General features: G+C 57.3%; 11 protein-coding genes across 11 annotated transcripts; 5 read left to right on the top strand and 6 right to left on the bottom strand.

Annotated features, from left to right (window-relative positions):
- Window positions 1–1,125: 1,125 nt before the first annotated feature.
- ACRALDRAFT_1070929 (uncharacterized protein) lies at window positions 1,126–1,989 on the bottom strand (the record flags this gene model as incomplete). Its single annotated transcript, XM_071017812.1, has 1 exon — window positions 1,126–1,989. One exon carries the CDS (start codon window positions 1,987–1,989, stop codon window positions 1,126–1,128), a length of 864 nt encoding a protein of 287 aa, XP_070874916.1.
- Window positions 1,990–2,600: 611 nt separating this feature from the next.
- On the bottom strand, window positions 2,601–4,999 carry ACRALDRAFT_1043047 (uncharacterized protein). Its single transcript, XM_071015294.1, has 3 exons — window positions 3,857–4,999; window positions 3,469–3,769; window positions 2,601–3,376 (listed from the first exon to the last, which is right to left on the bottom strand). Exons 1-3 carry the CDS (start codon window positions 4,894–4,896, stop codon window positions 2,969–2,971), a joined length of 1,749 nt encoding a protein of 582 aa, XP_070874915.1. The 5' UTR covers window positions 4,897–4,999; the 3' UTR covers window positions 2,601–2,968.
- Window positions 5,000–5,216: 217 nt separating this feature from the next.
- Window positions 5,217–7,063, bottom strand: ACRALDRAFT_1043049 (uncharacterized protein). Its single transcript, XM_071015295.1, has 2 exons — window positions 6,688–7,063; window positions 5,217–6,618 (listed from the first exon to the last, which is right to left on the bottom strand). Exons 1-2 carry the CDS (start codon window positions 6,841–6,843, stop codon window positions 5,422–5,424), a joined length of 1,353 nt encoding a protein of 450 aa, XP_070874914.1. The 5' UTR covers window positions 6,844–7,063; the 3' UTR covers window positions 5,217–5,421.
- A 920-nt stretch (window positions 7,064–7,983) lies between these two features.
- Window positions 7,984–9,659, top strand: ACRALDRAFT_1050827 (uncharacterized protein). The gene is made up of 2 exons (XM_071015653.1): window positions 7,984–8,400; window positions 8,495–9,659. Exons 1-2 carry the CDS (start codon window positions 8,036–8,038, stop codon window positions 9,387–9,389), a joined length of 1,260 nt encoding a protein of 419 aa, XP_070874913.1. The 5' UTR covers window positions 7,984–8,035; the 3' UTR covers window positions 9,390–9,659.
- Window positions 9,660–10,066: 407 nt separating this feature from the next.
- On the top strand, window positions 10,067–11,928 carry ACRALDRAFT_1057183 (glycoside hydrolase family 47 protein; the record flags this gene model as incomplete). The annotated part of the gene is made up of 4 exons (XM_071015904.1): window positions 10,067–10,299; window positions 10,393–10,565; window positions 10,677–11,252; window positions 11,345–11,928. 4 exons carry the CDS (start codon window positions 10,067–10,069, stop codon window positions 11,926–11,928), a joined length of 1,566 nt encoding a protein of 521 aa, XP_070874912.1.
- Window positions 11,929–11,963: 35 nt separating this feature from the next.
- ACRALDRAFT_1064101 (uncharacterized protein) lies at window positions 11,964–12,584 on the bottom strand. Its single transcript, XM_071016909.1, has one exon. The coding sequence runs from the start codon at window positions 12,354–12,356 to the stop codon at window positions 12,120–12,122; it is 237 nt and encodes a 78-aa protein (XP_070874911.1). The 5' UTR covers window positions 12,357–12,584; the 3' UTR covers window positions 11,964–12,119.
- A 219-nt stretch (window positions 12,585–12,803) lies between these two features.
- On the top strand, window positions 12,804–14,052 carry ACRALDRAFT_1082048 (uncharacterized protein; the record flags this gene model as incomplete). Its single annotated transcript, XM_071019249.1, has 2 exons — window positions 12,804–13,424; window positions 13,485–14,052. Exons 1-2 carry the CDS (start codon window positions 12,985–12,987, stop codon window positions 14,050–14,052), a joined length of 1,008 nt encoding a protein of 335 aa, XP_070874910.1. The 5' UTR covers window positions 12,804–12,984.
- A 493-nt stretch (window positions 14,053–14,545) lies between these two features.
- ACRALDRAFT_2042144 (uncharacterized protein) lies at window positions 14,546–15,837 on the bottom strand (the record flags this gene model as incomplete). Its single annotated transcript, XM_071021218.1, has 2 exons — window positions 14,546–15,581; window positions 15,659–15,837. 2 exons carry the CDS (start codon window positions 15,835–15,837, stop codon window positions 14,546–14,548), a joined length of 1,215 nt encoding a protein of 404 aa, XP_070874909.1.
- A 651-nt stretch (window positions 15,838–16,488) lies between these two features.
- Window positions 16,489–19,119, bottom strand: ACRALDRAFT_1050833 (uncharacterized protein; the record flags this gene model as incomplete). The annotated part of the gene is made up of 3 exons (XM_071015654.1): window positions 16,489–16,945; window positions 17,001–18,970; window positions 19,075–19,119. 3 exons carry the CDS (start codon window positions 19,117–19,119, stop codon window positions 16,744–16,746), a joined length of 2,217 nt encoding a protein of 738 aa, XP_070874908.1. The 3' UTR covers window positions 16,489–16,743.
- Window positions 19,120–19,548: 429 nt separating this feature from the next.
- Window positions 19,549–21,247, top strand: ACRALDRAFT_1043061 (uncharacterized protein). Its single transcript, XM_071015296.1, has 4 exons — window positions 19,549–19,710; window positions 19,777–19,783; window positions 19,843–20,162; window positions 20,238–21,247. The coding sequence occupies exons 1-4, from the start codon at window positions 19,678–19,680 to the stop codon at window positions 20,946–20,948; spliced, it is 1,071 nt and encodes a 356-aa protein (XP_070874907.1). The 5' UTR covers window positions 19,549–19,677; the 3' UTR covers window positions 20,949–21,247.
- A 258-nt stretch (window positions 21,248–21,505) lies between these two features.
- Window positions 21,506–23,354, top strand: ACRALDRAFT_1076683 (uncharacterized protein). The gene is made up of 2 exons (XM_071018528.1): window positions 21,506–22,409; window positions 22,557–23,354. The coding sequence occupies exons 1-2, from the start codon at window positions 21,643–21,645 to the stop codon at window positions 23,269–23,271; spliced, it is 1,482 nt and encodes a 493-aa protein (XP_070874906.1). The 5' UTR covers window positions 21,506–21,642; the 3' UTR covers window positions 23,272–23,354.
- Window positions 23,355–23,482: the final 128 nt, after the last annotated feature.

The raw sequence follows: 23,482 nt of genomic DNA, 5'->3' as shown, positions 1-23,482 counted from the left end.
TATTATACAGGCAAATAGGTAGCTATAGGTACTGAATATCAGGTTGTATCTTTCGTATTACTTTGTGTAACACCCCCCGGCCACGATACACAGTGGTATAGTGGGTAAGCATTAATAACGAGTAGTTTCTTAGCCACCTACGCGCGTTACCTACTCATCACTTTTGCTTACTCACTATACCTAGATAATCACCCTCATTTGCTCCCGCGTGTACGTGAATAGCAAAGCAAGTATCGTAATACCTACATATACGCTACCTACCTAGTTGAAATGATCACCGCCGGAAATCAAGCAGTCACTGGGCAAAAATTCCGACGGATTCTTAACAACTCCCCACTAACAGTATACACGTTATAAAGGTAGAAATCCGTCGAAATTATTGCTGAGCCACTGTACTCCCTGTGCCGCCGATTCTGTACCGGTAAGCGCCTGTCTTTTGATTACCTTTTCCAGATATAGCCAGGACATTCATGACGGCGGCGATGTGTACAACGTAGGTAGCCATCATTATTCTATTCGTAACCACGCTTAATTGTTTGCTTGCAAAAACGCACCCCCCACTCACCCGCTCTCCTTCAACGGTATCACCACCCACGCCAGGCTCGACGGCGGACTCACAGCGGTATCGGCAACAAGTCCAGAGGAAAGTTGTTTTTACGAATGTGGGCAAGGGGTTACATGCAAGGAGGTACATGATTTCCATACCATCCTTTGTCTTTGGCCAGGGGGGCTCGTCGTCGGACATGTAGAAACTGGGCCTGGCGGGTTTCGTTCTGGGAGGAAAAAAAAAAAAAAAAAAAAAAAAAAAAAAAAAAAAAAAAGCCCACCTGTCGGTGCGATATCTTGCCAGCAAGATTCCTGGTCAGCCCACTTCCCCGTTGCGAGGCCGCGAAACCACACTTAGCACGTCCCGCACTTCATTGAGTTTGCCGCGGACAATGCCCAGTCCCTCAGGTCCGCCGCGGAGGCGCAGGGTCGGCACGTCTAAGCCCGGTAATCGGTCACTGTCAACGAGTCAGCTTCGTCCGGCGGGGATGCGATGGGAGGTTGATACATACACAACTGTTTCGGGGACTTTCGTGTAGACAATAAGGAAGAATGATGCGCCAATCCTTGGACGATAGGCTACTCTGTTGTGACGCTGAGTTGAGCAGAAACCTCCCGCAGAGCGTCCGCAGCTTCCTTTGCGGAGCTGTAGCCCGAGTCCCAGAGCTTCCGAATAATGGATCTCGCTGGGTTATCGTCGCTCACGCGAGGATACTCACCCTTCCCAAGCCTCTCCTGGAGTTCGTCAATCTCAATTTCTCCATAGGGTACAGCCCATTCAGTTATCTCGCAGATACCAGTCCCGAGGGCGAACAGCTCCTTCGCGAACACGTCCTTAGTGGGGCTCGGAGGCGTCCTTGTAGGGACCCAGTATCGCGGTTCGCACGTAAAGAGGAGCTCAGGATACACGCCTCGAAGACTGGAGCCGGCAAAGTCGCTGAGTTTTATATGAAGATCATCGAAGACAAGGATATTCCGCGCCGAGATGTCGCCCCAGATCACGCCTCGGTCGTGGATGTGCTGGAGGGTTTCCGCCAGGTCAATCGCCAGCTGCAAACGACGGGTCATGGACGGAGATTCGTCATCGAGGATACGCTCGCGAAGACTGCCATGGGGGGCCCTCTCGAATCTCACTGCCCAGGCCTCCCTCTCCTTTGGGTTCGTCTCCTCTCCGGCTCGCAGGTATGCTGCGCCTAAACATTTGAGGATATGTGGATGTGGGCCGAGAGCTTCGTAGATGGCGGCCTCTCGCTTGAACGTCTCGCTGGCGTTCTCGGCAAAGGCCGCACGGTCGTACATTTCTCCATCAAGCCAGAAGCCCGCGGCCTTGATGGCGATCATAGGTTTGGACTTTTCTGCGTAGATGATGCTGAGGCCTGTCCGTCCCAGTGGTTCGAGCCTTTCCCGGACGGCTTGGCCAGCTTCCCAGTCGGTCATCCGCATGTCGATTATGAAGGCAGTAAACAAATTGAACACCGAATCAGGCAGACTGGAAACAAAGTTGGACAGAAAGCTGACACCGCAATGAGTCCTCGGCGGTGCGACAGCAGGCGAAGACACGAGCAAGGGCGACTGTAAAGTATTGATACTAGTAAGGCGAGAATGGTAGAATGTGTGTGACGAGAAAGCATCAACATGAATCAAGTCGGATCGGTCGGTTCTAATGTATGGAGGCTGAGAGAGTGCACGGCCCGCCGGGTCATCTGACACCGCCTTTGGTGACGGGAGCTGGTCACAACATGCTTCCTGTGCCACCGGCCAAGCTTGGGGTTAGTTGAATTCATCCCTTCACCTAGTTAATCACTTTTACCCGCCGACTCTTTTACAGATACGCCCAGTTACGCCGGATTCCGCGGGCCCGGATGATGGAGTCATGCATCCTGGGACGTGAGAAAGTCCGGTTTGCTTCATGTGAAGGATTATACAGTCTCTACCAGTTAGGTTCAAGGGAAGCAGATACCTGAGATAGTCGCCGCTTTCAATATACGAAGTGGCCTCCTTCACGGCAACTCCCAGAGCACCTCTGTGCCGCGAGCTGGCCACACTCAATCATTCACTAGAGGAAGAGATTGTGTTCTTTGTGCGAGTATTTGTATCTACGTGCTATTGTTGGTCTTTTAGCTTTTGCCTGGCGGTATTCATTCATGAGGACGCTCGGCGAGCCAGAAGACCTGATATAGTCCTCAAACGATATGGGTGGCATCTCAGTCGCCATCCGTATCTGGCTAAGCAGTGACACCCAGAACCAATCAGCGTAATACGCCTCATATGGGCGATCCGGGGCTGATGTTGCTCTGTTATGAAACGGAGCAGCATAACTTATCGAAAGAGGCACACACCTCTATGACGACTCTCGAAAATCCCGTCAAGAGAGCTTTCGGCAGAGAAAAAAAAAACCCCAAAATGAGAATAAAAAAGGTTCTCACCACAGCTCCCAGATCTTTCCGGGAATCACGAAGCGCATCACATCCCAATGTCCCAGGGCACTCGACTGGTGCCACTTGGCCAGCTTCTGCGTCTCATTCTTCGCCATGATACCACCATCCTCGGTCGACTTGAAGCTCGACTCCTGCACTTCGTACCTGGGCATGAGGTAGGCCTGTCGCGACCGGCTGCCAAGTAGATCAGCCGGCGTGGGATCCCTAAAGGTGATGTCGCCGGCCGTCTTCTTGCAGAAAATGACCATGTTGGTGAAGTCCTGGCCGTCTTTGGCGAGCGTTTCCGCGTCCGGCTCGGGAGATTCGCGGAAGACGCGGCAGGTCGGGAACACCTCCTTGATAGTGTCGACGATGATCTTGGGCGCCGGGTGCATGAAATCACCGGCGTAATTCTTTGCGTAGCTTTGTTAGACTCGGCCCGAATCGCCAGGGAGAGAAAGGAAGGGAGAGGCCAAGGAGGGCGAAAAGCGCGCGGCGCACTTACAATAGCAATGACACCGTCCGGCTTGAGGAGAGTGTTGAGACCCTGCAAGAACTCGAGCGTGAAGAGGTCCACAGGCTCAGCGCCTCCCGTGAAAACATCGTGGACGATGTAATCGAACTTGGCGTCCGTCTCGGCAAGAGACGCTGTGTAGCTCACGGCATCGTCGATGACGGCGGTGTGGTTGGCGGGAAAGGCAAAGTACTTTGTGGCAAACTCGTGAACCACGGGATCAATTTCGACCACGGTTGTGTCGATGCCGTGCGCCACCAATGCGCTCGGTGTTGTGCCGATACCCAGCCCGCTATCCTCTGTCAGAAAATGGGAGAGATAGAGTGGGACGAAAAAGAGAATGGGGGAAAGGGAGGGAGAAGGTGATTCCATGACTTACATGACAAGCGCCTTGGCCTCGTTATCAGGGACAGGCTCGGGCACCTTGACAAGCCTCACGGCTTCGAGCATGACGAAGACGCCATAAATGGGCTCCGACACCCGAGGATCCGTAGGCCGAATCTTCATCCACTCCCCTCCCAGCAGCGAGTGGTCGCACCGCAAAACGCGGTAACCTTCCTTGAGGCTCTCCATGACGGAGATGTACCCCGTCGTGGAGTCCCTGCGATCCAGCAAAATCCAGTCCTCGGCCTGCAGCGTGCTGTTAAGCGTGGCCGTCACCGCCGGCGTCGGGACGTGATAATTGAACGTGGCCGTGTGGTACATGGCCGGGACGGCCAGGGCGGCGATGCTGGACGGCGCGAACAGCGTATAGGCGAGGCCCAGGAGCATCTCGTAGCCGATGCGTGACGTGAGGAACGACCAGCCGAGGAAGACGTGCATGTAGCCGCCCGTCAAGCTCTCAGCGAGCTTGAACAGCGCCCACGACCCGATTCCCGGGCCGGCCTCGGCGGCGAACGACGGCAGCATGGAGAGGTCGGCCCCCTCGAGCAGGTTGGCCACCGTGGCGGACGAGAGGGCGACGAGCGGGAACAGGGTGAGGAGCTCGGTGACGGCCGGGCCGTAGCGCGCCGTCAGCGTGCCGCTCAGGGGGAACAGGAAGAACTGCACGGTCGGGATGTACGCCGCGACCACGGGGAGGAGGCGGGCCGGGTCGAAGGGTAGCGCGCGCGTGAGCCACACGTTGCCGGACCAGCCCGCGAAGGCGGCGGCCATGACGAGCCTCGCGTGCCACACCGACGTCGGGATGGCGCCGTAGACGGGCGTCAGGGCCAGGTACGACGCGTTGCAGGCGGCCGCTACGAGGGTGAGCAGAATGCCGGTCCTAATGTAGATGGATGCCTGCTTTCGGAACCATGGCCAGCCGGTCTGTTCTTGGGCCTTGGCCGCGAGGTCCTTTAGTTCCTTTTCGAACCTCTCAGGTGAGGCCGCTGGGGGCGCCGCCGAGGGCTGGTTGTTGCTCTTCTTTTTGGGGGGCATTGTGGTAGGAAGGATCACCGGCACATTGAAGAAGTATTGTATAACAAAATTATGTACAGACCTCCCGAGACGACAATGGCGCGAAGCAAGTCAAAATGTCAACAACAGCCTGCTGTTGAAGAACTTGGGAGTGGAAAAAAGAACGCCCCTTGGTCTGGGACGCTCTTGTCTCAGCATGGGGACACGTGCTCATTGACCATGGTTTTTGTACCTGCATCACGTGACAGCGGCGTGAAATCTCATGGTTTGATGTCGGTGTTTACGACTTTGGCCAGGACTCTAACGTCAACTCTCGACGAATTATAAGTATCTCGCTTTCAGAAAGGGAAAATTAAGGAAATTAAATAAATTAAATTTACAAAATGCCGCCGTCCTTTTTTGGGTCCTCAGAAAGAGGCGGCAGCCTAACACAAACCCTGGGATGACCATACTCTGGGTCGTACGGATGCCATCGTGACACTACGGACGACAATCCTGCGAAACCCCCATATACCGTGTATGTTTTATCTCTCATCACAGGCGGCCTTAGATCTTTGGTCCCTCGAGGATAGGCTTAGCGGCATCGGACGTCCACCAGCTGACCCCCGGCTCGCCGGGGTAGGCGTACCGGTCCATGCTCTCGGGCTTCATCTCGACGCTGTATCCCGGATCGGTCGGGGTCTGGTAATAGCCGTCCTTGATGACGGACGGGTGGAGAAAGTGCTCGTGCAAATGGTCGACGTGCTCGAGGAGGGAGAGCTTGCCGCTGACGACGACGTAGTCGATGGTGCTCAGGTGCTGGGTGTACTCCGGGAGCCCGACGCCGCCCGAGTGGGGCACGACGGGGACGTTGTACTTTTTGGCCATGAGGAGGACAGCGAGGGCCTCGTTGACGCCGCCGAGGCGGCAGGCGTCGATCTGGCAGACGTCGATGGCGCCGGCCATGAGGAGCTGCTTGAAGACGACGCGGTTCTGGCACATCTCGCCCGTGGCGACGCCGATGCCGTAGGGCGCGAGCGCGTCGCGGATGGCCTTGTGGCCCAGGATGTCGTCGGGCGAGGTGGGCTCCTCGATGAACCACGGCTTGAACTCGCTGAGCGCCTTCATGTACTCGATGGCCTCGGGGACGGACCAGACCTGGTTGGCGTCGACCATGAGGACGTTGCCTTTGTCGTAGCCGATGACGTCCCGCGCGATGGCCAGTCTCCGCTTGTCCTGGTCGAGGTTGCCGCCGACCTTGAGCTTGAAGTGGCGGTACCCCTTGGCGAGGGTGTCGTGCAGGAGGGCCTTCATCTTTTCCTCGCCGTAGCCGAGCCAGCCGGCGCTGGTGGTGTAGGCGGGGACGGCGCGGTTGTTCTCGGCGTCGCGGATGCGCTGTCCCTTGAGCGGCTCCTGCTCCCTGAGCATGGCGATGGCCTCTTCCGGGGTGATGGCGTCGGTGATGTAGCGAAAGTCGATGCACCTGACAAACTCCTCGGGGGTCATGTCGGCGACGATCCGCCAGACGGGCTTGTCGAGGACCTTGGCCCAGAGGTCCCAGACGGCGTTGACCACGGCACCGAGGGCGAGGTGGATGACGCCCTTTTCGGGACCGATCCAGCGGAGCTGGCTGTCGTTGACGAGATGCCGCCAGGTCTGACCCCAGTCCGCGACGAGGGACGATAAGGTCCGGCCCTTGATTCTGTCGGCGAGATGGTCGATGGCATGGCAGACGATATCGTTTCCCCGTCCGATGGTGAATGTCTAGGAGAGTGTATTGTGAACGAGAGAAAAGGTGAGGTAGGGACCCGAAGTAAGCGAGGCACGACGTACCATTCCATGACCGGAGTGCTTCGAGTCGGTCTGGAGGATGCAGTAGGCAGCTGAATAGTCGCCGGCAGCGTTCATGGCATCAGAGCCGGTTTTGTCCAGTGATGTGGGAAACCTCACGTCACGGGTGAGCCAGCCGGTGATGGTGATTTCCGACATGTTGGCGGAGGCTGTGATATGCGGCCTCGGGATGTAAGACGGGAAGTGTATCAAGAATGAGGGCAGCCAAAGAGGGTCGCAACGTGGTATATCTCTCGTTGAAGAGACAGAACCGTAGCTTTATACGAAGTAAAGTGATTGTGATCGTCCCAAGAATCCGCTTCGTCAATGGGCCTTGCGACACGCGCTCCAACTGCGACTGGGAGACGACAGTGAGGGGTCATGGATGAGGGGCAGCAGCGGAGAGAGGCCGACCAGCACCGACGAGATGCGGGGATGATGCCCGTAGTGGAGGCCACTACCCTATGGTCGGGGGGCACTGGGACCGGTTTAGGGGGTACCTTCGGCGTCCCTTGAGGTAGTTAGGGGACCATTTTCGGGGCACTTCGGGAAGCTCCAGTGTAACATGATCAAGGCCGCCCCCGACTCTGATTGATGGAGAAACTATTGGGTTCGACTCGACTCTGGTGATCTCCCGACCATGTCTCTTTTTAGTGATCGCCGAGGACGACGAGGTTGAGGGCTGTTTTTGATAGCTGGATCTTCTCTTCATGGCAACGGTGCATCGCATCTTACCCAGCGACCCGGTGGACTCGGTGAGTGTCCAGTGCCGAAAACAGACCTACCAGCAGCATCTTTGGCAGCCCCTGAGGTTTTCATTCATTTTTCCATTTCTTTCCCTTTTTCCTTTTTTTCATATATTTCTTGTCTTTTTCTTTTGTTTTTCCTTCCTCTCTCGACACTGACCTGGCATACCTTTGGAGGCGACTGACGCGGGGATACGAGGCCAAAATCGGGGATGCCCTGGATACCTGACGACGAGAATGAACATATGATACCACGGCGTAGGAGTGACATGAGGTTCGATAAAGTATCTGTCATGGGAAGCGAGGCGCAAAAAGACCATAGATGGATGGGATTGATTTCAATATCCTATCCCGTCTGCATACATATCAAGTGAAGCAGGCTTTACAAACAAGAAAAGCTGAGGTAGGGACTTTTGGTGACCTCCAGAAATGATGCAACGACTAAGCGGCGATAAGATAAGACAAAGGGCCCTTATCTTATCTTTCACTCACCTCCCAGTCCGAACCCTCCCATGTGTTCACGTCTTCCCTTCCAACACCAAGAGCCGACTATCCAAAGACCGATTCACTCTCGCTCCCCGGGAGTAGGATGCGCCTCCGAGACTATGGATGACGATTTCGGGGCGGATTCCGAGTTTCTCGAAGCCCTCGCGGCGTCGGCGCCGCCGAGCCAGCAGCAACCCCCCAAGCCGCCCGTGCAACAGCCAGTTCCTCAGGTCCAGAGGACTCGGGCCCAGCAGCCGACACCCCAGCGTCTAGATAAGCCGGCTCCGGCGAGCGCGTCGGGTCCGAAAACATCCCAGCCTACACCGCAAGCCCTCCCGAAACGGTCCTCGGGGTCGGCTATCCAGGTTTCGCCCCGCCAAAGAGGGAACCCAGTCCTCGCCGCGTTGCGTTCCCTGCCGTGGGAGTATAGTGATATCCCTGCCGATTACGTCCTCGGGCTCACTACGTGTGCTCTCTTTCTGAGGTGTGTGGGACAACCCGTCTCTTGTCCCGGGCTGCGTCACCCCGCAACCGACTCAATTGTACGGATGGATGCTGACAACGATACCCTCACCCAGCCTGAAATACCACCGACTACACCCTGAATATATCTACCAGCGGATCCGCAAACTCCAGGGCAAATACAACTTGCGCATTCTGCTAACCCTGGTCGACATTCCCAACCACGAGGACTCTCTACGGGAACTGTCCAAGACGTCGGTCGTCAACAACGTGACCATCATCCTCTGCTGGTCGGCCGCCGAGGCAGCGCGCTACCTCGAACTCTACAAGTCGTACGAACACGCCAACTTCAGCGCCATCCGCGGGCAGCAGTCGTCGAGCTACGCGGAGAAGCTGGTCGACTTTGTCACGGTGCCGCGGAGCGTCAACAAGACGGACGCCATCGCGCTGGTGAGCAACTTTGGCAGCCTGCGCGACGCCATCAACGCCGACCCGGGCCAGATCGGCATCATCGCCGGCTGGGGTCCCGTCAAGGTCAAGAAATGGGTCGGCGCCGTGGAGGAGCCGTTCCGGGCGAAGAAGGCGGCGAAGCGCACACGCGACGCGACGGCGGCGACTGGCGGGGGTAGCGGTGCAGGGACGCCGTCGGTGCTGGATGAGGCGGTGCCCATTGGACGGGTCCCCTTGCGCGACATGCCGACGCTCAGCGCGTCGTCTTCCCGGGCGACGCCGGCGTCGGATGGCCCTGGTGGGAAGCAGAAACAGCCTGCGCGGGGTCCGGTGGCGGAGATGGATGATGTGGATATGGATGACGAGGAGGCTATGATTGCGGCGGCGATTGAGGAGTCGAAGCGCACGGCGGAGGCGGAGGCGTCGCAGAGGGCGGGGTCCGGGCCTGCCAGCACCAGTGCCAGCGGCAGCGGCAGTCGTGGCGACGGCGACAGAAAGTCCGGAGAGCCATTGAGCGAGGGTGTCGCGGCCGCATTGGCGAGGCTGAGACGAGATGCTTGAGATTACACCGAGGGCGCCCTCACTCGTCCTTTTCTCCCACAGGCTGAGTTTCTAAAGAACTCTCGCAATTACTTGACACATCTCACAGGAAGCGTACCTCGAAACGTGGCGGTTATAGAGAGTCGACAGTTTATTGGTGTTGTGGCCAGCCACCAGCCCAACCACCGTCTATACGAGAGAGCTCTACGGCTTATACATACGCGGGAACGCCCTGCCTACGAAGTACACTTCTCCTGTCACTGACCAATATATTCCACCCTATTCTCTGCCACTGTCCGTTTCTGCTCTTCTAGTCGTTAGTGATACTTTCCTTGTCCCATCCAGTGAGGTAGTATCCTGTGTCTCCCCTCGTCTCTTCGTGCCTGTGATAGGTAGGCAAAGCTAACCCCTTTCGTCCCTTTTGTGAGCGTGGAGGAAAAGAAATATTGGCTGGCCCTGGGCGTCTCACAGGACTAAAGAGATACGTGATCCAAAATCGAGGTGGTCTCGTGGTCTTGTTGCCTCGTCATCCTTCTCGACTCTCCTCAGGCTCGTCGCCTGGATCATGCAATATCACCACCTCTAGCTGTCCTTTATCCAAACCATCCTACTGCAGTCCATCACTCCCCTCACTCCCCCTCCCTTCGCTCCAGTTCCATCATTTCCACCCCAACACTTGGACTTGAAGACCGTTACCCATGCACATCGGAAAGATCGCCGTCGCGTTGCTGCTCGCGCAGGCATCATCGGCACATCCTGCCCCTCGAGAGCCTCCCAGGCCTCACCTCGGACCACGTCTTCCTTACAGGACGCATCCCGAACGAACCAGTGCTATAAAGGAGGCTTTCCGCCGTGCCTGGACGGGCTACCGGAAGTATGCGTTTCCTTCGGACAGCTTGCGACCCGTGTCCAACACTGGCGAGAATGACAGGTGAGAAAGGAGGCCCCTTTGTCGTTTTTCTTTTTTTTTCCAAATCATTTTCCCACCGCCCTGCTCTAACTCTGCCCTGCCTCTTTCCCTTAGAAACGGATGGGGTGCAACCGCTGTCGATGCCCTCAGCACTGCCCTTCTACTGGGTGAGTTCGACGTGGCCACCGACATTCTGGAGTACATCCCCAATATCAACTTTGATGTTACCACGACATCAGTATCCCTATTTGAAACGACCATCCGGTACTTGGGTGGCCTCTTGTCTGGTAAGTCATCATGGCCTCACTTGCCAAAACCCTCAAGAGGTTGATGACTCTTACTAACCCCGGACCGCGCCGCACTCGTCTATGAAACGACAGGCTACGACTTGTTAAAAGGACCGTTCGCGTCGCATGATTTCAACAGCAGCCATGTGGATTCCCTCCTCGCGCAGGCCAAGAGGCTGGCCGAGAACCTCGCGGTGGCCTTTGACACGCCCTCAGGAATCCCCGACAACGAGCTCGTATTCGATCCCCGGCCCCGCAGAGCCGGAAGCGTCGTGAACCATTTGGCGACAGTCGGCACCCTGGTGCTCGAATGGACGCGCCTTTCCGACCTGACACGCGACTACCGCTTCTCCAACGTTACGCGGAGGGCAGAGCGGTATCTGCTGCATCCCCGTCCCGGGGCCGAAGTCTGGCCCGGCTTACTGGGGACCCGCGTGTTTATCGAGAACGGCACAATGGCAGACCGCTCGGGCGGCTGGGGCGGCGGTACCGACAGCTTCTACGAGTACCTCATCAAGATGTGGATCTACGACCCTGTTAGGTTCTCCTACTATAAAGATCGCTGGGTCGCCGCGGCCGACTCGACCATGGCCCACCTGCTCTCCCGTAGCAGTGTATATCCGAACGCCGACTGGGTCTTCTTGTCCTCATACGCCGATACCACGCCAGTCTACGCTTCGGGTCATTGTAAGTGTACTGGTCTGACGAGAGCCCCTTGTACCGAATGAGTGTCCGATTGCCACAACGGTTTACTGATCATCTTGTGCTTCATCACGTAGTGGCATGCTTCGCGGGCGGTAACTTTATCCTCGGAGGCCTAGTCCTCGGCGAACAAAAGTATATCGACGCGGGCCTCGCCATCACGGACGGCTGTCGAAGGACATATCAGATGACGGCGACGGGCATCGGTCCCGAAGGGTTCCGGTGGCAAGACTCAAAGGCCCGCGTCAACAACCCCCAGCCGCCGGCGGCGTGGAAAGCCTTCTACGACGTGGCGGGGTTCTGGATGACGAGCACGAGTTACCACCTGCGGCCCGAGGTGATCGAAAGCTACTACTACGCGTACCGCGCCACGGGCGACCCCAAGTACCAGGAATGGGCGTGGGAAGCGTTCCTGGCCATCAACAGGACGTGCAGCGTGGGTAGCGGGTTCTCGGCCATCACGCACGTCAACGATCCTCGTGGAGGACGCTTTTGGGACTTTCAGGAGAGTTACTTCCTGGCGGAGACGCTCAAGTACAGCTACCTTCTCCAGGCCGAGGCGGACAACGAGGTGCACGTGCAGGCGGACAAGGAAAACGGATGGGTGTATAACACGGAGGCTCACCCGATGCGGGTGGCGAGGACTCAATGGACATATTGAGGGAAAGAAGAAAGATGTCTTGCCTCTGTGATGGTATGACGGGCCGATGCAACGATTGAGCAAGAAGAGAATGACAAGACTAGGTGTCATGGCTCTGAAATCCAATAGATTTAAGTATAGCAACAGTTATAAGAGAAATTGATCGCTAGAGCCACCGGGCGTGAAGTTGTGCCGCCTTCAAGTCCATCAGCTTAAGAGCCTCCTTCCCGCTTGGCGTACTCGTCCTCCATGTTTTCTTCGTAACGACGGTCGGCCTCGATTTCGGCCTGCGTCTTGGGCCGGGTAGTGCCGGCGCCGGTATTCACGCCGGCTCCAGTGGGTTGGCCGGACTGGGCGGGGTTGCTTGCGGCTCCAGAGGTAGAAGTAGAGGCAGCAGCAGCAGCAGCCTGAGACGAAGAGGAAGACTTGTCCGTGAGTGGGAGGCCCATGATGAAGTGAGTTGGTGGGTTGGTTGATTGAGACGAAGGTGGAAGATGTAGTTTGTTTGAGATGGTGCGTAACACGAACGTTGCCTAATCAGAAGTATTTAGATGAGGATGTCTCGAGGAGAGAATGCCCTGGATGTGCGATCGGGGTCTTTTTAAGGTCCCTGGCGGTGGCAACGGAGCCGGGCGACTCGTGCGGATCGGAGAATCGGAAGGACCTCGGTGGATGCGGAGATGCTACTAGAACTGATGTCATTGCCTCGTCCTTCTCGGTACGGTACCAAGGTACATACAAGTCGTCACGGGTCCCACGACTCAGGGGTACACGAATCAGTGGCCTCCTGAAGTATAGAGAATGGCCAATCATGAACGAGGTATTTCTGCTTATCCTTCCACACCACTAACAGCAGGGGCAACCGAGTGAGTAGGGGATATACCAACCACCTGCAGAAGCAATATAGGTTGGATAGATAAAGAACAATGTGAAGCTCGATACATCCTTCTTGCGTTCTGCAAGACTACGTGGCTGAAATCACTGCCTGCACTCATATATACCTCTACAGCGAGTGCGAGACCACTTGCTCCTCGTCCTCGTCCTCGTCCTCCCAACTGTCACCGACATACCATCGTCATGTCACTTGTTGCATTCAGAAACCTCTTCTTTGGCCGGCCGACGACACACTTACCAGCCAGCGCAGAGCCAGGCGCTCTAGAGTCTCAAGATGTCTCAAGTACGGCCCACCAACCGGAGACGCAGCCCTTATTAGGAGAAAGGGGAGTCAAGCCGACGCCCTCCATCTCATCTTCCTGTTCCAGCACAACCCGCGGAGAAGAGCACGGAACCGAACGGGAAGACGACAAAAAAAGGAAGCGCCGTTTTCGCATCCATGCGCGCATCATCTCCAACGCCACCATCGGACTTGCCGATGGCCTCACCGTCCCCTTCGCCCTGACCGCCGGCCTGTCTGCCCTGGGAGAGACCAAGATTGTCGTCTACGGCGGACTCGCCGAGCTCATCGCCGGTGCCATCTCCATGGGTCTCGGCGGGTACCTGGGAGCCAAGAGTGAAGCGTACGTGAACCATTCTCCCCTTTTCTTCTCCCGAGGGACGCTGACATGTTTCCCAAACAGTGCCTCGTACCGCGAAACACGCGCAGAATGCGCCCAGCTCGCCCAGGAAGACCCGGCCCGCGCAGCTGCCACCGCGCTACGCTCCCTCCTGGCCGGCCCAGCGGCCACGGCAGTACCCCCGCACGCCCTCGACGCCCTGGCAAAATACCTCGCCGCGGCCCCGACCGAGGCGCGCGTCGACCTCCTCCTCCGCGCCAGGCACGGCGCCGACGCCGCGGCCGACTCTTCCTCTTCCTCTCCCCCTTCCTCTTCCCGCAGCCCGGCCGTCTCCGCCTTCACCATCGCCACAGGCTACCTCCTCGGCGGCCTCATCCCGCTGACGCCGTACTTCTTCGTCCCCTCCACCCCGGACGGCGTGGCCGAGGGCCTGAGGGACAGCATCGTCGTCATGGTGTTCGCCTTGTTCTTGTTCGGATACGTCCGGACGTGTGCTGTGGCTGGTTGGCACGGGCGGACGCGCGTGTGGCATGGTCTCCTGGGTGGTGTGGAGATGGTGGTGGTGGGCGGCATGGCGGCCGGTGCGGCTATGGGGTTCGTCAAGCTTTTTGATCGTTTGGGGGGAGACTGAGCGCGGCCATTTCGTTGTTCCTTGCCTCTTTCAACCCCGTCTCTCCAGATTTCGTCTCTTTTTCTCATTGGTTTCGCAAGGCGCTCTTGTCTCGGGGTTTGGCGTTTAGCGTAGAGAGTTGGACAATGTCTACATTGAAGACTCGAAGAGAAAGCCGCGGCCACCATGTCGTTTTCATACCTTGTTGTGTTGGTATAGTGGTGTGGTGTGTGTATTATGATACATCAAAAAGGGGCTATAGACAGGAAATACAACCTGCCCTTTGCGAAACAAAAATGCATGCCATGCCATGCTCGCCAATCAAAGTCTGCCCACAGTAGTATACAGAACTTGTTCTCCCTGCCTGATGGCAAGTCGAATATTCCCTAAAACGCCACGCTCGTTTTCGCCATCTCTAGCGGCTCGCATTGATACAATGAATATTGCAGGAGGAAAAGAAAAAAGAAGAAAAAAGAAAAGCATCCGCATGAGACTGATGCCATGCAACGAACGCTCAATACTCCTTACTCTGGCCAATCTTACAAACGTCAAAGACGCCCATCGCCGGTAAACCCTTCCGCTTCATGGCGTCCTGCAGCAGCTTGGGCGGCTCTAGCACCTCTTCCATGGTCAGCACCCAGGTACCCCAGTGGATACCCAGGGCGTTCTGGCAGCGGGTGTCGCTGAAAATGTCTACCGCGTCGTACGGATCGGCGTGCATGCCGGACATGGCGGTCCGCGGGTAGTATGCGCCGATGGGGATGAGGCCGAGGTCAAAAGGCCCGCGGAGGTCGCCAATCTGCTTGAACTGGGGGCAGGTCGGGAGGGCGCGGTACTCGGGCGACTCAATGTCCATCCCCTCGTGCACCACGGCGCGGTAGCCCGTGTCGCCGCCGAACCAGACGGACTTGCCCCCGGACGAGACGGCCCAGGAACACCAGAGGGTCGAGTCCTTGTCGAACAGGGTGCGGCCCGAGGTGTGCTGGCAGGGGAGGCAGGAGATGGTGGCGGTGATGGTCTGCGGGTCGCTGGCCTTTGCGTCGGCGGCGGGGGTGCCGGGCTGTTCGACCGAGACGGCGCCGTCGGCGGTCTTGTCGATGGTCAGCGACAGCTGGGTGTCCTCCCACCAGTCCATCTCGGTGACGTTGTGCAGGCCGCCCTTTTTGAACCAGCTCTCGAGCCCTAGGCCGACGAAGAAGTGCGCCCGGGGGTGGTGTTTCTGGATCTCGAGCACCGAGGGGTAGGAGAGGTGGTCGTAGTGGCTGTGGCTGATGACGACGGCGTCGACGTGGGGCAGTGAGGAAAAGTCGCACGGCCGCGGCGTGTAGCGCTTGGGGCCGAGGAAGCTGAAGGGCGAGCAGCGGTCCTCGAAGACGGGGTCGAAGAGGACGCGCAGGCCCGAAGGGAACTCGACGTAGAAGCAGGCGTGTCCCAGCCAGGTGGCGCGCAGCTTGTCGGAGGCGTTGCGCGAGGGAAGAAACTCGGGTTCGATCACGTCGACGGTCGGAGGCTTGGTGTCGGGGAATTTGAGCTTGCCTGTTAGCATTGGCCTATCCTCGCATTTAGCGTAACGTAACTCCAGGGACGATGGGCAATGGGGACTATCTGGGAGAACGGATCAACGTACCACACGATTCTGTTGAACATGATGGATGGTGTCACATGTTGGTATGACGGATAGGGATTCTGGAAGCCCACGACGGAGCCGTTCTTGGTGATGTGGTGCGGCTTGGTCGAGGCATCATCCGGGACGGGGCCGAAATCGGCGACCTTGGTGACGGACGACGTGTACGAGGCGACGGCCATGGCGAGGATAGAGGCGGGAATCGAGGCTTTCCTGAGACCGAATCGTGCTGGTGGGGGGTTGAAGAATCGAAAAGGAATTCGTCCTCTGGGCATGACTGGCGACGAAGCGGAGGAAGAGGGGGCTATTAGGTATTTGAAGATTAATAAAAAAAAGAAAAACAAAGAAAAAAAAGGACGAATGTTACTCGCTGCCTGCCTTGGCTCTTGCCTGAAGCGGCGTCTGTCTCTTGGCAGTGAGAAGACTAGAGGCGAGGCAGTGTGAATGGAAGAATCAAAATAAACAATTCCCGACTTTCCGGTGGTGTCCCGCGGCATTAAGGGAGATAAGATAGCAACGGCTCGGTGAAAAGGCCTTACCTGTACAACGTAAGTCCGAAAGTACAAAGTACGAAGATGATAACAGACAAAGCAGGGCGAAACGCCGTTGTTGACCGTTGTTCAAGTATATCAAGGTACAGACCCACTGTGCCCGGATGAGTTGACCGTTGTTCGAATGGTACTGGTGTACCTCGCTCCACCCACAAGTACCTGGTACGGCGGCTCGTGTAACATCGCGTCGCGTCGCCGAACGATACAGATCCGTCTCCGTCTTTCAAAGGAAATCAGAGAACACCCGACACATCGCATCAAGAAACAAAGAATAAAAAGAGTGTCGTGAATAATAATGGACGGACGAGTCCGAGGCTCATCATCTCTTGTTCTGTTCATGCCATCGTCATACAAAAAGTATCATCAACACCAACCCAGAACGCTCGAATGAATGTCATCAAGGGAGCCCAACCCTCTATCGACCAGAGTCCCATCCCCAAGTCGAATCTCAAAAGCCCTCCAAGGCGTAGAAGAAGAGAAAAAAGAAAGGCCAAGGGGAAAAGAACCGAAAACTAAAACAGACCATTACTGTGTCCCTTACAAGTCGAGGGCACGGGTATCTTCCTTCATCTCATCGCTTCCCAACTCCTTTTCGAGCTCGTCCGCAACGAACCCTTCATAGTCGTCCAGGTTCTTCTGGATATGAATCTTGAACTTGATGACATCGTTGAGCATCCTGTCAATCTCCGTGTGAAGCTCTTCTCTTAACGAGTTGGCCCTCAACACCAGCTGTTCGTACCTATTTCATGTTAGACTCGGAGATGTAGGGATGTGGGATGGAGACGTAGACATACTCAATGCTGGTGTTCATCTCGCGCTGCTCCATCAGCTGCACCGACTCGGACAGCGTCGCGCGCATCTTGGCCAGCTCCTTCTCCATCTTCTCAATCTGCGCATCCGACGCCATCTTCTGCGCCGTCGTCACCTCCTTGGTCTTCTCGTACTCCTCCTCCGCCGCCCGCACCCGGTGCTCCAGCGCCTCCACCTCGCTCCGCTTGTCCTCGATGGCCTCCTTGATCCCGTCCAGCAGGTCGTGGTCCTTCATCATCACCTCCATCGCCACGCTCCGCCTCTCCGACACCTCCTTGCGCAGCGCGATGAACCCGCTCTTCACCTGGCCCCGCAGGTCCAGGTTGAGAATGTGCCCCGGCTGGTACCCCGTCACTGGGTCCGCCAGGAGCCTCTCCGACGTCGACGGCATCGCCGCACCACCACCACCGCCGCTCAACCCCAGATGGAGCTGCGACGACGTAAAGTCGGGCTCCTCGCCCACCTCGACCCGGAGCTCGTAGTCCTTCCCCTTGGCGTTGACCGCCGTCGCCGGGATCAGCCCAATCTGGTACGCCACCGTGTTGTACTTGTCCACCATCCTCTCGAGCTCCTCCAGCTTGTAGCTCGCCTCCATCTCCCTCTCCGCCGCCCTCGTCTTGGCCTCCTCGAGCCGCTGCGTCGTCGACTCGATCCCGCGCTGCAGGCGCTCCCGCTCCGACGTCATGCGGTCGATATCCTGCATGCTGATGCCCTGGTCGTCCACCATCTTCTGCAGCCCGCGCCGCTCCTCCTCGGCCTCCCGGAGCTCGCCCACCAGCTTGTCGAGCTCCTCCTGCAGCATCTGTATCCGGTTCTCGTACTTCTCCGTCCTCTGCACCGCCAGCGTGTTGTACTCCTCAAACTTGACCTTGTCCTCCTCCATAATCTTGAAGTGGTCGTCCAGCAGCGCCGGGTCGGGCGTCGTCTTCTCCAGCTCCTCAATCTCCCGCACCAGCCGGCTGTTCTCCGCCTCGAGCATGTCCAGCTCCGACGTGTACTTGGAGTTGGCCTGCTCAAACGCCTCGGCCATCCGTTCCACGTGCGGCGCGAGCACCTTTTCCGCGTCGTCGTCGCCCGCGTCTTCGTCCATGGCAAGCCAGTCCCTATACGCGTTGCTCAAAAACTCGAAGATGATGTGGTCGCCGCTGACGTCGACCCCGCTCTCCAGACACGCGTCGTCGTACTGGTTGGCCGCGTACCCGTCCAGCATCTGCGCCAGCTGCATCATCCAGTGCAGCACCCCGAGGAACGTGCTCCAGTTTTGCCCGCCGACCGCCGCAATCTGGCTCTTGGTGATGCTCCTCTCGTACGGGTACCGGAGCTGCTTGAGGATCGGCGGTACCTCCTGGTCGATGTTCTTCTGGAACCGGTAGCTGGGGTCGATGCGGTGATACAGCCATTGGAACATGTAATTAAAATCCTTTTGCGTCGGGGATTTGATAATGTTTTGCGACAGGACGTGCTTCATCTGCATCTCAAAGTTATTTTGCGCAAGATAATCAAGCAGTTCCTGTCCTATCCTGGCCTGGTACGACCTGTCTCGCAGAGGGCGGGGATCGCGCGGTACGCCGGCCGGCTGCGGTGCTTGTTGGAAGAAGCTCTGGTGGCTCATGGGCCCGTTGGTCGACGGGCGTGAGCGGTACACGCTGCTCCTCCTGTCGGCATCGATGGACGCGCGGGTGGACTGCGGGCCTGGTGTGAAAGTGGATTTGGGGTCGCGGACGGAGGTCCGTTTGACCGACGAGAGACCGAGCTCGGTGAAGTTGGTGCCGGACGAAGAGCGATGGAACCGAGGCTGACTGGGCCGCGACAGCGCCAGGGATTGCCTAGATCCCGACATTGATCGCACATGGCTCTTGCTGGTGGAGTAGGGCGCGCCGACGCTCGAATTGGATCGTTTCATGGCCGACGCAGGCTGGGGTAGGTTGGAATTGAAATTGAGATGTCCAAGTGTCTGTCGCGAGGGTAATGGTCAGGATCTACTTGGTTAATTGTCGTTCTTTGTTCCCTTTCCAACTGACCCTCGATGGGGAACGGGAGTGGGTAAGGCTCGCCTACCTCTCGGGGTCTGCGCGCACTCCAGAATCCCGTGTCTTGCGACATTGTGTGGGAACCGTCTATGGCAGCAAAACCTTTCGCAACCGATGCAATACCCGCCCGGCTGTTGCAACGGGTGCAGCAATTGTACGATGTAGAAGCTATTGATGCAAAGTATATCGTCGATGATGCGGCCTTGGGAGGGGGTGGTCGGTGTAGGTGGGATGGAGGGGAAGAAACGAGTTGGGCTAAAATTGGGGGTTGCTCTTGGAGAGGAAGTAAACAAAACATTCAGGCTTTTGATTGGCTGCGCGAACACCACTGGCAACCACTTTGAGCAAACTGACTTGCAACGCGACCACGTGACTCTCAGCCTTCTCTAAGTGGGGCACTTCTGCCAAGCTCCAAAGCTGGTCCCTGGCGGTGTGCGACTCCACTCTTCGATACGTACCTTTCACTTGGCTGTCTGTTTCCCGAGCCTCGGCTTTTGAACCCAAGAGCATCACGGGCAGCACATGGACTGGCTTCCTTCACCAACCCGCCACCGTACGAAATATTCTCTTACATTACTTTTCGACTGATCAATTCCGTGCTATTAAGTTCGGCGATGCATCTAACTTGAACATGGCGATACGAGAAGATATTGTCGCCTCTGCGGTACGTTCCTAGACTTCCAACCTCTCGCCATGGATGATTGTGATCAAACTAACATGACGATCATAGGCGCAATGTTAGTATGACCCAGCGATCGCCTTTCTTGACCCGGCTAGACTGACTGACCCGCTGCAGTTCTCCAAGATCCGAGCGTTGCCAACTCGTCCGTCGAGAACCGCGTTTCCTTCCTTCGAACGAAAAACCTCACCCAAGAAGAGATCGATGCCGCCCTAATTCGAGTAGGCGTTCAGCCTCCTACATCAGCTGCGGGAGCCCCTTCCACGGCTAGCCCAGTGCCAGTCGGGCAGCCGCAACAACACTACACGCCAGCCTATCCAGCGCAATATGCCGCTTGGCAGCCTCCACCCCCCGTTCCCAAGAGGGACTGGAGGGACTGGTTCATCATGGCGACCGTGGTGGGAGGCGTCAGCTATGGCGCCTATGCCTTGGCGAGAGTATGTTTCCCATCCGAACAATGAACAGAGTGGCATGGCCGATGACCGGATAACTGGGCTGACAAAGTTTTCAAGCGCTACGTATATCCGCTCATCGCACCGCCGACCCCCGAACGCCTAGAACAAGACAAAAAGTCCATCGAGGAACAATTCGACAAGGCCTTCTCCCTAGTAGAGCAATTAGCTAAAGACACGGAAGCTCTCAAGGCGGCGGAACAGGAGCGGACAGAACGGCTCGACACGGCCTTGTCCGACTTTGAAGCCGTCATCAACGAGATCAAATCGGCCAACCGGCGCCGAGACGACGAGGCCCATCGCATCCGCGACGACGTTAGCGACCTTAAGAGCGAGATCCCCAAGGCCATGGACACGCAGAAGGACCTGACGGACCAGCGCCTCCGCGAGATCAACGCCGAGCTGACCAGCCTCAAGACCCTCATCTCGCAGCGCATGCAGCCGGCCCCGGCGCTGTCCGCGTCCTCCCACGTCAACGGGCTCCCCCAGACGACCAGCGACACCGCGGCGGCTTCCAACCCCATGGCGGGCAAGCAGGCCACTGTCACCGTCGAGAGCCCCACGCCCAGTGCGGCGACGACGCCGGCCGTCGGGGAGACCACCCAAAGCCCCCTATTAACCAGAGGCCTGGGATTGGGCAGCCCGGGAGCTAAAGCGTCGATTCCCGCTTGGCAGATGGCCATGGCCAATAAGGGGTCCGGAAGCTCTACCCCCGCAAACGCAGCGGAGGGGTCTGGGAGCGCACAGCCTGAAGCGAGCGGTTCATCATGAACGACTTGACGGAGGAGACAGACTACTTGTACAACACAAAGGGAATCATTTACATCGAGTACCAGGCAACAGCGTGCTAGTGTAGGGAGGCCTGGCTTTGGCTCAGACGGTGGATTTGAACCGTGTTGGTCTCGCTGTGGAGGATTATGGATCAACTACTGGAACGGCTAGGATTCTTTCTGGGTTAATTCATGCAATTCGACTAGTGTATCACCACTGGTGGCCGATGGCCATCAATCTCCTGTAGGCCAGAAATACCCAGGTGCTGGAGCTGTCATGTGAAGGCTGTTTGTCCCTCCGACTTGACGAACATCGTCAACGTAAAGCCCAGAGTAGACGGTAAATCGAAGCTCTCCAGAATAGCTGTGACATGCGCTTCTGGGTGGAAGTTGGAACAACGAAAGATACGAGCGTTCGTCTGCCAAATACCCCTGAAGACCGTTGGCGATGTTGATTACTCATCAGGCCAACGTGTGCCGAGGCTCATTTGTGTCATGAGATCAGAGATCCCAGCAGCTCTAATTTCCGTCTCTTCCCATCTCGACTCCCTGAATATTGATTATGTTACATGTATTTCCATGTCGAACACTAAATACACGTGTCTTGATCTGCGACTCCATGCTGTGAAACGCCATTCCGCCCATCGAGCAACCAGAACGTGCGCGCCAGTGACCCGACCTCTTGACATCCCGACATGACTTCCACAGCTTCAGGCGAAGCGCAACCGCGTGAGCCACTCACCACATGGCAAAATGTCAAGTTCTTCCTCTCCATGGCCCCGCAACTCCCCCTGGTGGCCCGCGTAACACTGCAACATCTCCTGGGTCGCTCCGAGCCCGCGAAATACCTCGACCTTCGCAGCGAACTCACAGTCGCCGTCCTGCGCTCCATCATGCAGCCCGCGAAACCTCGCTCCATATCCTCGACGCAAAGGCTCGTGGTGCGAGACCCCGGCGTCCGCGGGCGCATCTGGGTGGCCAACTACGCGGCCCCCGCACCTCCAGAACCCGACGTATTGGATGCCCTAGTCGATGCCGTCGTGGGTCTACGGGACCCGTCGTCCGAGCCGGTGGAGATCCCGCGGCCTACCATCGTCCCCGTCGAGGCAGAGTGGACCGGATACCGCGCGGGTGCGACGGATGACGCGCGGCTGCCGCGTCTTTCGGAGAGGGAGCTGTTCGAGGAGATGCAGAAGGAGGTCACTAGCCCCGTGACGATTCTCTACCTGCATGGTGGCGCGTACTATGTCGGCGATCCCTGCACACATCGGCCTGTTACCAAGAAGCTGGCCAAGATCACGGGCGGTCGGTGTTATTCGGTCCGGTACCGACTGGCGCCTCAAAATCCTTTTCCTGCCGCGTTACTCGACGCCCTGGTGTCGTATATGACGTTGCTGTACCCACCCCCTGATGCATACCACACACAAGTGGCTCCAGAGCATGTAGTCCTGGCGGGCGATAGGTAAGCGCATCACTTCCATTTCTTCTCATCTACACCGTCTACCGTTTCTGTCTATACCCATGGCTCGAATAAGTCCCCGCTTAATAATGCCTCCGAAAGACACTAGCTGACTTCCTTGGCCCCTTCCCCTCCCCTCCCCCATGATAGTGCAGGAGGAAACCTCTCCCTAGCCCTGCTCCAAACCATACTCGAGCTACAAAGACAAGGCCGTCGACTACGCTGGTTCGGCGTCGACCGCGAGGTCCCTTTACCCGCAGGGGTAGCCGTGTGCTCGCCATGGATGGACATCACGGTGAGCTCGCCGAGCTGGCAAGCCAACGAAGCCTTCGACTACCTCCCTCCGGCGTCCAAGTACCACCAAATCAAATACCCGCCTTGCAGCGCGTGGCCGGCCAGCCCGCCGCGGCGACACCTCTACGCCTCTGACAGCTTGGTGGCACACCCGCTCGTCACCCTAGTGATGGCGCGTGACTGGACGGGCGCGCCGCCCGTGTACCTGTGTACCGGGTGGGAGCTGCTGGCGGACGAGGACAAATTCGCCGCGCGGATGTTTCACAGTCAGGGCGTTCGGGTGGTGTTCGAGGAGTATGAGGCCATGCCGCACTGCTTCGCCATGGTACTACCGCAATCGCGGAATGCAAGGCGGTGTTTTGACGGATGGGCTGGTTTCATTCGGGACGTGGTGGAGAAGGGGGCAGACGGTATGGAATCGAAGGCTGTGATGATCAAGGCTCGTACGTCAGAAGAGGTAGAACTGGACTTTTCCTCGCTCGGCTGTGACGCGGAAAAGATGAGGGATCGCGTGCTGGCGCATGTAGCAGACCCGGTAGACGTGCCATCGGAGATCGTGGCGAAACTGTAATTCGTTGTGACAGATAAGGACCGTTGGGTACTACTAATAGGGAAATATCAATATACCACCAAATAAATAGAGACGATTTCTATCTAGGTAGGCCAAATAACCTGAATGTCACGCCGTAGTATTCGTATTCGTAAGTATTCGTACTGGAGTTCCGCGGTGTACGATCACACCGATGGATGCACCATAGATTACTCAGTACACTACCATTGGT

Source organism: Sodiomyces alcalophilus (assembly GCF_042370955.1).
Source record: "Sodiomyces alcalophilus JCM 7366 unplaced genomic scaffold ACRALscaffold_4, whole genome shotgun sequence".
NCBI lineage: Eukaryota > Fungi > Ascomycota > Sordariomycetes > Glomerellales > Plectosphaerellaceae > Sodiomyces > Sodiomyces alcalophilus.
The sequence above is the reverse complement of the archived record's forward strand: the minus strand, read 5'-3'. Positions and strand labels throughout refer to the sequence as shown.

Coding starts and splice junctions, on each gene's coding strand:
- ACRALDRAFT_1043047 (XM_071015294.1), bottom strand. CDS start 4,896: ATGCCCCCCAAAAAGAAGAGCAACAACCAGCCCTCGGCGGCGCCCCCA. Junction 3,770..3,856: donor GAGGCCAAGGCGCTTGTCAT/GTAAGTCATGGA, acceptor GACAGAGGATAG/CGGGCTGGGTATCGGCACAA. Junction 3,377..3,468: donor CGGACGGTGTCATTGCTATT/GTAAGTGCGCCG, acceptor AGCTACGCAAAG/AATTACGCCGGTGATTTCAT.
- ACRALDRAFT_1043049 (XM_071015295.1), bottom strand. CDS start 6,843: ATGTCGGAAATCACCATCACCGGCTGGCTCACCCGTGACGTGAGGTTT. Junction 6,619..6,687: donor AGCACTCCGGTCATGGAATG/GTACGTCGTGCC, acceptor ACACTCTCCTAG/ACATTCACCATCGGACGGGG.
- ACRALDRAFT_1050827 (XM_071015653.1), top strand. CDS start 8,036: ATGGATGACGATTTCGGGGCGGATTCCGAGTTTCTCGAAGCCCTCGCG. Junction 8,401..8,494: donor ACGTGTGCTCTCTTTCTGAG/GTGTGTGGGACA, acceptor ACCCTCACCCAG/CCTGAAATACCACCGACTAC.
- ACRALDRAFT_1064101 (XM_071016909.1), bottom strand. CDS start 12,356: ATGGGCCTCCCACTCACGGACAAGTCTTCCTCTTCGTCTCAGGCTGCT.
- ACRALDRAFT_1043061 (XM_071015296.1), top strand. CDS start 19,678: ATGGCGATACGAGAAGATATTGTCGCCTCTGCG. Junction 20,163..20,237: donor GCGCCTATGCCTTGGCGAGA/GTATGTTTCCCA, acceptor AAAGTTTTCAAG/CGCTACGTATATCCGCTCAT.
- ACRALDRAFT_1076683 (XM_071018528.1), top strand. CDS start 21,643: ATGACTTCCACAGCTTCAGGCGAAGCGCAACCGCGTGAGCCACTCACC. Junction 22,410..22,556: donor GTAGTCCTGGCGGGCGATAG/GTAAGCGCATCA, acceptor CCCCCATGATAG/TGCAGGAGGAAACCTCTCCC.